The 14,064-nt window shown below is 54.2% G+C and overlaps 1 protein-coding gene across 1 annotated transcript; it reads right to left on the bottom strand.

The window, feature by feature from the left end:
* Positions 1-1,776: 1,776 nt before the first annotated feature.
* TIMM17A (translocase of inner mitochondrial membrane 17A) lies at positions 1,777-11,111 on the bottom strand. Its single transcript, XM_086765732.1, has 6 exons — positions 11,038-11,111; positions 7,052-7,151; positions 5,506-5,569; positions 4,106-4,234; positions 3,614-3,724; positions 1,777-2,349 (listed from the first exon to the last, which is right to left on the bottom strand). The coding sequence occupies exons 1-6, from the start codon at positions 11,061-11,063 to the stop codon at positions 2,279-2,281; spliced, it is 501 nt and encodes a 166-aa protein (XP_086621858.1). The 5' UTR covers positions 11,064-11,111; the 3' UTR covers positions 1,777-2,278.
* Between the last annotated feature and the right edge of the window lie 2,953 nt (positions 11,112-14,064).

The following is a 14,064-nucleotide window of genomic DNA, read 5'->3' as shown; positions in this document are numbered from 1 at the left end:
CAGTCCTCTCCCCTCCCTGCAAACCCCTAAGGACAGCGCAGCGGCGCGAGGTCTAGAGAACAAAACCCTCAAGCTGCACGCAGACTGTACAACCCCCACGTGCTCTGATCCTACACAAAGAGTACGGGAAATCACCTGGGGATCAGCACACGGCTTTGAATACACAGCTGCTGAGAGCCAGATGCAATTCTCCCTTACGGACCAGAGACAGCCGCTCCGCTGCAGCTGGGGTCTTGTTGGAGAGCAGGAGCGAGCACTGGCTGAGGGACACAAATTGAGAAAACTGCCCTGACAATTTCCCCGAGGAACCAGGTAAATGGAGGCAAGAGGAGCCTTCACACACACACACACGGTGGTTTTGTGCTTCAGGGTTTTGGAAATGACACACCAGCAGCAACTCTAGGAAGCAGTAAGGTCCCTGAGGCATAAGCCCCGGCAGGCCTAGAGCGGCTCTGCACCAGGCAGGGGGTGGAAGCAGGAAAACGTCACTTTTACAGGATGACAGGACGTAGGAGATGGTCAGGATCCTGCACTTGCACGCATGTGTCGTACAACCCCCATTCACCCACTTGTCAGCCATCGCTGTGACCACTTCTGTGTTACTTTCATCTTCATCCTCTCCTCATACCACACGGGTCTGACAGTTTCCTGACAGAGCACAGAGATCCCCTTCTGCGCAGGGGAAAAGCCGTGAGGCAGCTCAGATAGCGTGACTGAAGCCTTTGGAACATGGGCGTTCTACCAGGAACTGCCAGCAAGCAATAATATTAACCACAGAAAACCTCACGGGATATAGAATCACAACGCTTTGGGTGGGAAGGGACCTTTCCAGGCCACCCAGTTCAACCCCCTGCCAGGAGCAGGGACATCTCCAACCAGATCAGGTTGCTCAGAGCCCCGGCCAACCTGGCCTGGAATGTTTCCAGGGATGGGGCATCCACCACCTCTCTGGGCAACCTGGGCCAGTGCTCCACCACCCTCAGCGTAAAAAATTCCTTCCTAATATCTAATATAAATCTACCTCCTTTTATTTTAAAACCATCACCCCTCATTTAATCACACCAGGCCCTGCTGAAGAGTCTCTCCCCACCTTCCCTGCAGCCCCCTTTGGGCACTGGGAGCCACTCTCAGGTCTCCCCGGAGCCTCCTCTTCTCCAGGCTGAACAGCCCCAGCTCTCTCAGCCCGGCCTCACAGCAGAGCTGCTCCAGCTCTCTGAGCATCTTCGTGGCCTCCTCTGGACCCTCTCCAAGAGGTCCATGTCCTAATGTCGGGGGATCCAGAACTGGATCCAGGTGGGAGTATGATTTTATATGTGGATTTATGGATTTATATGATTTTTTAACTGCTGGCAAAAGGGAACATGCCTCCACAACTGCAATTTAAGAACAAAAACACCAAGCAGATGTTTTAACTGTGCTTAGGGCTGGACCTGAGGTGCAAAGGCAAGAGGCTGTGCTGGCAGGTGAAACGCTTCACCCTCCAGCCCCACAGGCCAGTGTGTTTTCTGTTTGGGGGTCCTACAACGTGTCTGTGCAGTCCTAGGAGGGGAAGCTGGCTGTGGGGTTCCCTTTGGAGCCTGCCGCGAAAGCCACAAGAAGCAGCAGCGGAGGGGAAGAATCAGTTTGCTGCCACCTCTTGCTAAAAGGGGCTCAAAGCCTTGTGGGTTCAGGGGAAGGGGGAGGTACGCTGCAGCCTGTGGATCCACAAAGGCAGATTTCGCTTTAACCACAGAGCTTAGGCTGCACGGCGGTAGCGTAGAGAACAAAGAACAGCAGTGAAATGTATATTGCTGGAAGTAATTTTCACTGGCTTGCACATTCTCCAGATAATATTCACTTTAAAAGTGTAAAACTGCACGTAGATGAACTCTTTCCTTAAGCTGAAATACGTGTGGCAACCTAAATCCGATGGGGAAGAGGCTAAATTCCAGCTGTGTTCACCGTGGAGGGCCAACGCCACATCCCAGAGAGGAGTCCAAAGACTTTCCCTTCAGTCCACGTCCAAAGGATGACAAGACTCCCCTTGGTCCTTGCCTTAAATCTCCGTGTATTCTATCAGACACGTATTAACATTACAGCAAGGGAATCTATCACGAATAAATAGATTTGTCGTCTTCTAAAAGTTCTCCTGCACAGCTTTACACTGAAAAGTGCTGAAGGTCCTCCAGGCACGGTGTGTGTGTGAGATTACCACTGGTGTACAGACATACCGCATCTTGGTCCTCCAGCGTTTTCAGTGAGAGCTCGGGCACGGGGTGAGGGCGGAGAACGGGGACGATCACTGGTACTGCCTGTAGTCGCCAAACGGAGAGGGCTGCAGCTGGGAGGGGTCGTCTGAAAACTGCGGGCCTGTGGACAGGGCAAGAGAAAAAAAAGGAAAATGATAAATACAGACAGACAAGAAATTCTTCCTACTAACAGCATGAAACACATCCACAGCGTTTTTAATCAATCCTCTCTAAAGTCATGAAGCCAATAATCAGACTTTACATTTTACTTTTTTCATTGAGAGAAGTTCAATAACTTTATGCACTGACGACAGCCTCAGTCCAATAAGGACCGCATTTCTATCTCCTTTATTAATGGGGAAATTAATCAGAGCAGCGAGAGGGGAACATCTGCAGGCACCTAAAGGAGCTGGAAACCTACGCCTTATTGCCCTGCAGTTGAACTCAGCCACTCTGTAAAGGTTTACCCACCGTAACGCGCCTGACAATAAAGCAAGCCAGTGAAACGGAACAAATCATTGTGCAGTCCGCTTCCCGCCTCCTCCTACTGCCGTGCTGCTGGAGGGAAGCAATACATTTACTGTGTGCCAATTTCAGAGAGAATCTACCGTAACGGACAGGTGATACTCCTTCTCTAAAGCAGATTAATTGGAAAATGTCTTTGTATTAAGAACAGAAATTGTTATCATTTAGATCAAACAAAGAACACCAGTGAACAAACCTGAGAGAGGAAGCCTCTCGGGAATTAGTGGCTTGCTACTAATCCTCTCAAGACTCGTGGTTTTGTCTGTTTCCTCCCAAAATAAGGCGAGGTGATAGAAGCATGAAGTATTTCGCACAGGCAAGTATTTACACAAATGGTTACCAACTCAGCTGACACCTCACCTTGCATTTTACTTAGAAAAAATAAAGGACATGTAGTTTTTGAAGCAACTTAGGAAAAAACCCACCACCACCCCTCTTTGAATTCTTTTCTATCGCTGCCTGCTGATCTTGATCACCTCATCTAAACCAGGGTTGCCCGCACATTCGCACACAGACCACAGCTAGCCTGCCAGCACGACCCGCTGCTCGCTGCTCCCTCAAGCCTGCTGTGCCACCCACCACTGAGGGAAATACTGCTGCCAGCACCTGACAGGCTGTGTGGCTGCCTCAGGGGACAGGGACACCACGGACGCGGCCCTGCTTTCGGCCACGCAGCGGGAAGGAGCTGCTGGCACTCGTCTCATCAGCAAGGTGCGGCTGCTCCGTGGCTTTCTGCAGCCTGGGAAGCTGGCAAGCAGCAGGGCAGATTTACTCTGTGATGAGAGCGATGACTGGAAGGGCAAGTCAGCAGAGACCGCGCTAGAAAAGCCTTGCAATACCGTAGTCTGATGGCTCCTTACCATTCGGAAACTGTGTGGAGGCAAATCTTGTTAACAGAATACCAGCTCCTTCAATTAAAGCTAGGAGAATTCCTCCCATCGCAGCAGATCCGACCATGGCAACAGGTCCGTCTGAAAATAAAAAGCACAAACCAACATTTTTTAATTTTTTTGATGCATTACGTCGCATATTATAGCTCTATTGCTTTAGTTGCCATCTCTCCTATAAGCAGAGTCAGAAGCAGTAATTTTGCATCCATTAAGGCTCATTAGCATCACCAATAAAAGGATAATTGCTGGGCAGCTCCCCCCACCCTCAAGGAAACAAAGAAACACCGGTAATGTTTGAGAACAATTATTACTTCCGTAAGCACAGGACAAAACTTTCAGATTATCTTTCAATTTCTCTGAGAAAGTAAATTCCAGTTTGGGTATCACAGACTGTTGTTTCACCGTAACAACGAGAACATTTTGATCACAGGAGTTTCTCAACCGACATCCTCAGTTTCTTACTTCTGGCAGCCAATATGGCTCCGGTCAGGGCTCCACTTGTGATTGAGTTCCACGGATCTTCTTTCCCTCTCATTCTGACCATGCTGCAGTCGATCATGGAGAAGAGACCTCCCCAGACAGCAAAGCTACCTGGTAAAAAAAAAAAAAAAAATCAGAAACCAGTTTAGGGAGAGCAGACAAGGCCGCCACGCTGCAGCCACGTAACCAAGAGACGGTGTGGTATTACTGCTCTTGCTGTCAGGCACGGAAGAATATCCAAACCCACAGAGAACCAAACACAGGCTGAGAAAAAGTCCCAGCTTGCCAGACACACATACACACATTTCATATCTAACGTCATTAATCTGTATTTAATGACAGAAAGCTTATCAAACAGTGATTTTACTGGAACTTCCATCCTAATAAAGCCAGATTAGCTCAAAGAACTTTAATATTTTTCACTTTTTAAACATATTTCCTCACAGAGAACGATGCAAAGAATTTTGCACCTTATCCCAATCCCGCTCCTGGCATCCCAGGAGATCAGTACCGGTCGGTGTTGCACGGCAGATGTAAAGAGAACGCCAGTTTTCAGAACGCAAATTCTGAAGTCTTTTAACAATAATGTGTATTACAAATTAAAATAAATATTGATCTCTGGACTCATTTTTGGAAAACTACTATTTAGAATAAGTCCAGCCCTCCCTACTTCGAGGTGTGTTAATGCTTTACACAGGCTCCAAAGACCAGGAGGTGCCCGTCTCTGCGCGCAGTCACCACAGGCTGTGGTCCCAATCTCCGCAAGCAGTTCTGCCGCAGCCCACGATTCCCGCTCATCACCGCTCTCCCGTTTTCTCCTTCTCCAACGCGTTCATTCCATTTGCCCGCCAGAACGGCACAGCGCAGCGCGTCACCACAGCGCGACCTTCAAGAGGTCACAACGACTCAAGCCGCAGCTTTGTGATTTTTAGATTTTTACACATAAAACTCACTTCACAAAAATGACTGCAATTTACCTACCCGACCCCAGGGGAACAGCCTGAAATCCTGCCCAGCCCCCCCCACCCACTTCATTGTTTCTCCCAGCTTGATGACTTCTCTTAATGAGTCCATTCTGTTTATTTTCAAACCCTGCGCGCGATGCACAGGCCCCACAGGCAGCTCGGCACAGAGCTGGTTAAAACATGACAAAACTATTAACCCTGGCTTATCACTCCACGAACACAAGCGTGTTTCCTCCACACCTAAACGAATTCTGGATGCACCAGAACCGTATTTACTCACCGCCTGGACTAACAAACCCCGCCGAAACACAGCCGGCCCACCGCTCAGCTGTCCCTGCGCTTGCACCACGTCGCGTTCTCAAACTGGGTCACCTACCAACAGTCAGCTGAGTGCAACAGCAACAAAAGGTTCATTACCTCCCAGTTGAGGAGCTCTTGTTTTAATAGCTGTCAAACTTCCCCGCAGCCGGTGGTTCACGCCCTGCAACGAAAGAGAAACGGCAGTTGGAAGAGCGAAGTCTTGCAGCCAACCTGACTGGATACAGCAAAACCCGCCAGAGGCCCGACATATTTCTGAGCTCGCCCAGCAGCTGCGACCAGGAGCCGACAGGAACCGCAGTTTACGCATCCGTCAGTGTTCGGCGCTCCCTTGTAACTACAGAACAACTCAGCAACTGCGGAAATGAACTACAGCCACAGGCACTGAACAACGCGAGAGCAAAGCTTGTCTGAGTGGCCTAGCGGGGACTGAACAAGACAGTTAAAGCAACACTTTTAGGAAGATAAGCGTATTTATCCTTCCCGTGTATCATTTCTTTGTTTTTATCTGATGCCCGGTCACCGAACAGCCTGCACACAGGACACCAGCGCAGCAAACAGCAGCATCGCGTGCCGGTAACCACAGGGAGGAGACGCTGCCCGTGGGGAAGAGGGAAACCCACAGGAAGGGAGCCAGGGGCCGCGTTTGAGGAAGACTGCACGCTGTTATGCATTTCCACCAATATTTTATCTGGTTTGGTACAACCACCTCAACCCCACTGCAGACACTCACACACCAGGAGCAGCGTGCTCGGTTGGCAGCGGCAGTCTCACTAGTTCTCCCAAATTCCATCATTCCTGCTGCTCAGGCGGAACGCTTCGTCCTTGTCTCATCAGCACTTAAGAGGAGCAAGCAATTCAGCTTCTGAACGTGGTGCTGAGTCTTCCAGAGCACCCCACGGAATTCTGACTACCTATTTTCCCACACTTTGAGATTTAAAGAACATGCACTCAAGTTTTATTTTTGATACAAGCACTCAGGAAGTGTGGATAGGTTTATTTAATAAGTCCTCAGCAAAATGAAGAATTTAGTTAAGCATATAATCCATTTCAAGTTAGGTGTCCGCAGGACCTGACTAGTTTGGAAACATTTATTTACCAAGCTTACCTCAGTAAGTGTCACACAGTAACACCAAAAACCACCCAACAAAACCCTTGTACGAACCCTCTTATTTGAAGCCAGAGAAACATTTTAAAACAAATGTTCAAGAAGAAATTGTAGAGATGTTTGATAAAATAAGATCCCACAGGTCTACAGTCCTGTTTGCAGTAGAAATCCTGAAAGTGAAAACTGACTTGCATCAGCTAAACTGTAATTTTTATGTTTCCGCACACTTCTGCATTTAAACACAACCTGACTATCCACAAATCCAGCTGGCTGCCAGCGTCCCACTGCTGCCATCAGACCAAACAGGGGGAAGCAGAACTTTTACCCAGAAAGATGAAGGACCCACGTGGATCCTGAGCTTTCCACCAGACGTACTCCCCTCGTCTGGATTAACGACACGCAGGCCATTAATTACAGGCAGCCCTGCTCACTGCACAGGGATTTCTTCTCCTCTACCTCAGGCTGGCCAGATTCACTGCTGGTGGACAAAGAAAGCAGCGCTGCACTCTGAACGCCCTCTCAAACGGTTTTACTTACCACTGGGGAGTTTCTGAACCCCTTGACAGCCTGGAAAATGCCACCTCCAATCGCTCCCATCGTGAAAGCGCCTCCGCAGTCATCTACTATCCTCCAGGGACTGCAAGGAAAAACAAAGAGGGAAATACTAAACGCCATCGTGTTAAAGCATAACGGCTGCACCACCCCCGCACTAAGAGTGTTCATGTTAGGAATTCACAGCATCCGAAAGCCAGGTGGGAAGGAAGCCTGCCCGCTGTATTGCCTCACACCCAGACAGGTAAGATCCCAGCAAAACAGATCCCACGTTTGCCACAGCCCATCCCTCTGGAGTGGTACGCATCAAACGTACAAAAGAATTGCCTGAACTCCTCACACAAGGCAGAGAGACGCATTTCCATCAGGGAAAACCCCTGCAGAACTCCAGCTCTGCCCTACTTGTGGGGTGTAAATAGCGTTAAATTTACCGCTCTCGTTCTTGTCTTGAGCTACAGGAAACTGAAGTGGCAAATTCAACGAGACGCGGTTCAGAGCTGGCACAAAACACCGCTTTCCTGAACCACTTACGCTTTTCATCAATTCTGGTTATTTACAGGAGAGACTTCAAAGTCACCTTTTGTTAAACTGAAAAGTTTTTTCCTGGACCCCTGAAGTTCACTCAAACCACACGCAGATCTAGTCCGAGGCCCAGAAGGCCCCGATTCCCGCCTCCAACAACACAGAGCAGCGACTCTTTCCGAGCAGCGAGCAAAACCTTTGCCAGAGAAAGCGCAACGTCCTCGCAGCAAACGCTTTCAGCGCCAGCGAGAGGAGACCGAGCTTTCGTCTGGGGCTCAAAGCCGCGGCCAAGCACTAGAGCCTTGAAACGCTCCGCCACCAAGCCAAACTCCTAAACTAGCTGGGCACTAACCTGCTATTAACCGCTGCTGCCACTGCTGGCTGTTTTGAGGCATTAAACAACAAAGTTGGTTTGTTTCTTTAATCTTACATCAAAATCTTCCAGCAGAAGCCAAGCACTCAGACGATTCCAACCCCTGCACCGGCAATAACCAGAAAACCTCGCAGAAAACAGACGGCAGCAACGTGCAGGGTCACAGAACCGAACACCGCAGCAAGCTCAGCGTTCACGTTAACAAATCACAGGCGCGAGCGTCGACGTGCATTCCTGATTTCACTCCGAATTTCGCGTTCCTGCTCTTGAAGACTCCCTAGAGCACCCAGCTCCTGCACACGAGGACGCATCCCCAGTGATCCGGTTTGAATCTGCCACTCCTCGACTTCACAGACTCTGCTAGCGCTGTTCTGCTGTAAGAAGTGACAAACACCATCTTCTCCCCAGGCCCTGCTGAAAAAAATTCCAAAACGCGCCGTCCCTCCTCCTCCGCGTCCTCCCAGGCCCCTCACTCTCATGACCAGTAGGTCATGAGCCTCTCCCTGCCTCCGCAGTCGCTTTAACGACACAGCGCAGCCGGCTCTGCACGCCTCCTAAATTAATGGCTTGTCTGCCCGCGTGGCATTGTTCGCTTGCTTTGCCTTCGCGCCTCGGCATCGCTCAGCTGTTCCGAACGCAGCAGGACCCCACCCAGACGTCCCCAGCGATGCTCCCAGTGCCGGTGACATCCCGGTCCCGGCTCAGAGAGCAGCGGAAGGGCTGTACGTTACCCCACCACGCATCACCCTGCTTTTTCACTGCCCTGCCTGTAACACGCTTTCATCCCGTGTTTCTTACAAACCCCTCTGGCTTTGACTAAATTAAATAATTTAGCCCCACTCCAGATTTTCTTTTCCTTCCCCTATTTCCTGCATTTAATGATCAGGAGAAGCTTACAGGCACACTGCTGTCAAAGATGCCAAGATGAAAAGCGACTAAGTCTTTCTTCTCAGGGTTTTTTTTTTTTTGTTGCCGTTGTTTTTTCTTCTCCACATCTCCTGTCCAGATTTTGATCTACTCTGTTATGAATAAAACATCTCATCACAAATCCCTGCCTTCGTTAGCTTGCTGACAGCGATCTTGTTAAAAGGCTTTCTGGAAATCTAAATAGATTATGTAAAGTGCTCTTCCTGTACCCACAAGGTCAAAGCATTCCAATTTAGCAAACCATGACTGTTCTTTACAGAAGCTTCGTTAATTAGACCCCAATCACGGAACGCTTTCCTGGATTTTTTTCCATCCTTAACCCCACTTCAGATGCCGAGCTCATCAGCCGCTACCTTTGGGGTTCTTAATTCTCCTTTTAAACCATCCTCCGAGCCTCCGCAGGATCAGCTTCTAAACGAGAAAACGCCTTTGATACAGCAGAGCCCCTTCGCACGTCAGCCCCTCTGAACTCCCCGACAGACGCTGCGTGCAGCTGAAAGCCGCCACAAAACACAAAACACCCCGCAGTCCCCGGCAGCGCTCGGCCTCAGCAGAGGAGGGAATCAGAAGAGAACAAAAGAGATTATTCCGTTATTAATTTGGCACTTATCTACAGGCTTAACGCTACTGTCAGTTGTTTCCCTGGCTTTCAGGGGAGCCCTCGCAGCGGGGGAATGATGTGCTCACCGCCACACGCAAGATAAGGCTGGATTCCTACTCCAGATGGCAACCGAGCTCGCACAGAGGTGAGAAGAGCAGAGTCAAGACTTTGCTTGTGCCCAGGCCTGGGAGCAGCCACACAGCAGCTCGACTGAGCAGAGGCTGAGGACAGCCCAGCCCTCAGACACGCACCCAGAGGGAGCTGCGGTGGCTCGCAGCACCGCTTGGCTCAACAAAAAGAAGAGGGCAGGGGCAGCAGGGCCAGCGGAGCGAGGAAAGCCGGCGGGCGCCACGCCAGCTCTGACCGCCTGCGAGCCAAGACCCTCGCTCAGAGGGGTGAACCGTCCCTCCACGGTCTGCGGCTCTCCCAACGGCCAACGAACCACCAGAGTCAGAGGCCACCGCTCTATAAATCAACAAACCTGCCTTTTCTCAGCGCCGATGGTTCAGCAGGACCCCAGCCTGATGCTGGCTCTACTGCAGAAGAGGCAGCACTTCACCCTCGTCACCGAAGAGTCGTGCCACGCCAGCCCGACCTCTGCCTCCCCCGTGAGCCGTCAGGCCGTTCCCAGCACAGCCCAGACTTCCCAGCGATCCAAGGCCGCTGCCACGCAAATCACGGACGGGTCCTACAGTGTCACCTTCCAGCGAGGTCGCACTGCTCCCAGAAACAGCAGCTCCCGGGGGGCTGAAACCCCCCCGTGTCGCTGCGGGGGGAAGAGAGGTAACGGGGTGCCCAGCAGCAGAATGGGACAAAACGGTGTGGGGCCCTGAACAGCCCCCCCGCCGCTTAGCAGCAAACATCCCTACTGCAAAGCCTGGCTGCAGGGAGAACGAGATCACCTGGGGCCCGCAGCAATCAGTAAATAAGCAAAATGTGTTTCGTGTGCTGCAGGAAGGCAGAGCTGGCGCTGGCGGAGAAACCCGGAACGTGGCAGCCGAGCAGCCACGGCTTTGGCGGGGGGGGGCCCTGGGCAGCCAAGGGCCGCTCCCGGCACAGGCCGACTCGGAATCCGGAGCCCGTGTTATTTTATTGTGGAGCTGCAAATAAAACCTTTACGCTGCAGCCGCCGCGGGCAGGAGACGGCGGCCGGACGCGGGGAGGCCCCCGGTGCGCTCCCGGCCCCCGGAAGCGGGGGAGGGCGAAGGGCGGGGGCGGCGAGGGGACACCGCGCAGGCACCGCCTGCCCGGGGCCCGCACCCCACGGAGGGCCAGGGGCCTGGCCGCCACCCCCTCCGCCCAAGGAGGCTCCGCCGGGCTCGGGACCGCGCGGCTCTGGCTCCCCGGGCCCCGAAGCCCCGGCCGGGCCTGCGCGGCCGCTGCCCTGGGCCCAGCCTGTCCCGCCAGAGCGGCCCCGCCAAGGTCACCGCCCCTCCCGCCGCGGAGCGGCCCCGGGGAGCGCCCGCCCCGCTCCCCCGCCGCTCTCCAGCGCGGTGCCGGTACCGGTCCCGCTCCCGCCGGGCCCCGCGGCCGCCGCGGGCCGCTCACCAGGGCTCACGCGCGTACTCCTCCATCTTGCCGGCCGCCACCGCCCTCGCCCGCCTTCCCGCCGCGCGATTGGCTCGCCGCCTCCCGCACTGGCCAATGGGAGCGGAGGGCGGGACTAAGCGGCGGGGAGATGGAGGTCTGCGCATGCGCCGTGCCCCTTTCGCCCCGCCCGGCGCTGACCGGTGTCCCGGGGCCTGCGGGCGGGGGCTGCGCCCTGAGGCGGCCCCGGGGAGGGCCCGCTCCGGTTGCCGGGTTCGCCGGTCCCGCTCCTGTCGTCTTCGGGTGTCAGCCACCCCCCGGGGAAGGGGAGAGGGCGCTTGGGCGGGCCTGTGCTCACCAGGGCGCCCCGAGGCCTGGCTGTGGGTGCGGGTCGGGGCCGAGGCCACACAGCACGTAACGGCCGCAGGGCCGGGCCGGCGGCGCCCCGACAAAGGCCTGAAACACAAAGCGGCTGTTATTTGGCCTTCTGATACCAACTGCCCGCGGTAAAGGCGTGAGCAGATCCCAGGGGCAGGGCTCAGCTCTGGTGGCCCCCGAGGCCTCAGGCAGCTGGTGGGCCTGCAGACGCCGCCCGACGGAGAGTGCTGGCGTGGCCTGGAAGCGGAGAAGGCGGCTGGCGGTACCCGGCTGAGCTGGGGGAGGACGCGTGCACGGTGACAGAGGGGTCGGTGCAGGGCGCCCTGCCTGCGCTGAGGGCGCCCGCCCCGCCGCGGCTGCTGAGGCACTAGGGAGCGGTGCCCTCTTGCTCCTGGCGCTGCTGGGGCAACTGGGCTGCCCTTGAGGTAGTCCCGGGGACATCCCTGTGCGCTGGGCAGCGTGGGCGAGAGCTGGGCTGTGAGGTCCCCCTCCAGAGACAGGGCCTGCGAGAGGGCGGTTCAGGGAGGCTGGGAAGTAGCTGAAAACCAGAGAATGAGTCCGTGCTGGCAGCAAATCCAGAGCAGCCTGTGAAGGCCCTAAAGCTAAGTTGTAAATCACTCTTTTCACACTCCTAATTTAACCTCTGCGCTCTCTTGTAAGGGCGGTAAATCGTTGGGTCGCAGCAGGCGGTGCGGGCTGTGTCCCGATGCACTTAACTGCTCTGAGAAATCGCTGGCTGAAGGAACGGAAAGGAGCTGAAAGGCCCTGTTTGAATTTGCTGGTTTCGAAGGCTTTAAAAGACCTCGTGTGAACGTGAGCCTTCAGAATCCGAGTGCCGCGCTGGCGTGTTTGTTCTTGCTTAAGGCAGAGCCGGCGCGGAGGGTGATGCAGTAACGGAGGTCACCAGGAGATGGTATTGTGGCTTCTGCTTTGGCGGCGGGGGGGAGACGGAGAGTGGAAGATCTCAGCCTCGCCACAGCCACCAAGCCTGGGAGCAGAACTCTCCGCTCTGGCGGCCTCTGTTACCGCTGTGGCTGGTCCCACACTGGTCCGACCCTTCTTCAGCTGGGAATTTCTTGCAGTAGCCCTCGTGCTTTCCCCTGCTGAGGGTGGGTTAATTACGTCAAGCTGAATGATCACTCCGGTCATCCCTTCCACGAGCTGTGGGAGAGCTCGCGAAGCTCCCTGCCGAGCCCAAGTGGTGCTGGAGCTGCAGTGGCCAGAGTCACCCAAGGGACCTCCAGTCGCTCAGCTGGGGGCACTGGTGGCACGGCTGGGCAGGCTGCGGCTAGGTGCTCAAGGGCTTTCTGGGTTTTTCTGAATTTCCCTGCGCCAAGAGCCGGTTACTTTCCCAATGTATAAAGTCTTCTCCACACTTCCTTCACTCCCACGTGAGCAGGCTTTTTGCGGGGAGGTTTTGGGTGAAGTTGCGGGTGGGTTTGGGGCGGAAGCGGTTTCTCTCACTGGCCGAGAGACCAACATGTTCCAGAGCAGTCACGTGTCCCAGGGCGGCAGGGAGGTGTCACTTTCTCAAGGAACATCTTATAAAATGAAAAAAAGATTGGTGTGTTTAACCTTTCCTCCTGCAGGCTCTGAAGGGAAGGGAAATAAAGCAGATTAGAGGAATCCATCCGATCTTCAGTCGTCCTTTATCAGCTAACAGGAGAAGATAAAGGCAGGCGGATGGTCCTGGGTGGTGGCACGGGAGGTGGCGGCACAGGAAGCTTTCCCAGCTCTGCCAGCGATGTCCACGTGCCTGGAGCGGGTGCTCGGTCTGACTGTCTCGGTTTCTCATTTCTAAGACGTGGCTAATCGCGTCGCTGTGTTTGCAAGGCGTGCTGTGCGGCAATATTCGTTAGTGCCTCCGAGGGGCTCGGTTGCTATGGAGATGGGGATCCTGATAAATGCGGAGACTCGGAGCTGCTGGGAGCTCCTCTGCGCCAAACTGTGCTGTGCCACGCGGTGCCGCACCGCGCTGGCCTGACTGGCGCAGCTCCGGAGGGCCGGCGTCAAGCCCGCGGTGGCCAGAGCCGGCCCAGGGGTCCCCCACACGTCCCCACTCCCAGTGGCTGGTGTCCCGCGGAAGAGCGGCCAGTGCAGACGATCCAGAGCTCCCCTTACTCTGGGGTGAATACACTAGGTTTGCTCTCTGGTGTTTTCTTTCTTGCAGCACCAAGAGCTCTGCAATATGGAGCAGTCCGAGCTGCGCTAATGTCCCGTTTTAGAGACGTGTGGCAGCCAAGATCAATTGCAGTGAGACTGTGAACCGTGACGAGTTGAGGGTGACGCCTGCTTCTCTCCCGGCTTTCTGCTGATGAAGGAATATTTCTCTGCACAACTCTGACTCTGTGTTACCTGTGCGTAGCCGGCTCTGCTGCACGGTGGAGGAGAGCCTGGCAGACGTGGCCTCCCAAATCAGGGAAGGATGGGTGATTGCTGAGGAGAAACCCAGAGCCTCCCAGGTCACATGTACAGCTTCCTGGGGAACTCGGTGTCTGGTGCTGCTTGTAACAGGAGTCACGAGTCAGCGACAACGAAACAGAGACCTTATCAAGGTGCCAGTAGTGATTTTATTCTGTTGAAAACCAATTTAAGCAGAGGGAAGAGTCACGAAGGAAAGGCAGAGAGACAGAAAGACAATTTTACTGGCCAGTGGAAAGGTTCTTTCTC

This window comes from Chlamydotis macqueenii, chromosome 23, assembly GCF_036417535.1.
Source record: "Chlamydotis macqueenii isolate bChlMac1 chromosome 23, bChlMac1.mat, whole genome shotgun sequence".
Taxonomy (NCBI): domain Eukaryota; kingdom Metazoa; phylum Chordata; class Aves; order Otidiformes; family Otididae; genus Chlamydotis; species Chlamydotis macqueenii.
The sequence above is the reverse complement of the archived record's forward strand: the minus strand, read 5'-3'. Positions and strand labels throughout refer to the sequence as shown.

Coding starts and splice junctions, on each gene's coding strand:
- TIMM17A (XM_086765732.1), bottom strand. CDS start 11,063: ATGGAGGAGTACGCGCGTGAGCCCTG. Junction 7,152..11,037: donor GAGTACGCGCGTGAGCCCTG/GTGAGCGGCCCG, acceptor TTTTCCTTGCAG/TCCCTGGAGGATAGTAGATG. Junction 2,350..3,613: donor CTCCACACAGTTTCCGAATG/GTAAGGAGCCAT, acceptor CCCTGTCCACAG/GCCCGCAGTTTTCAGACGAC.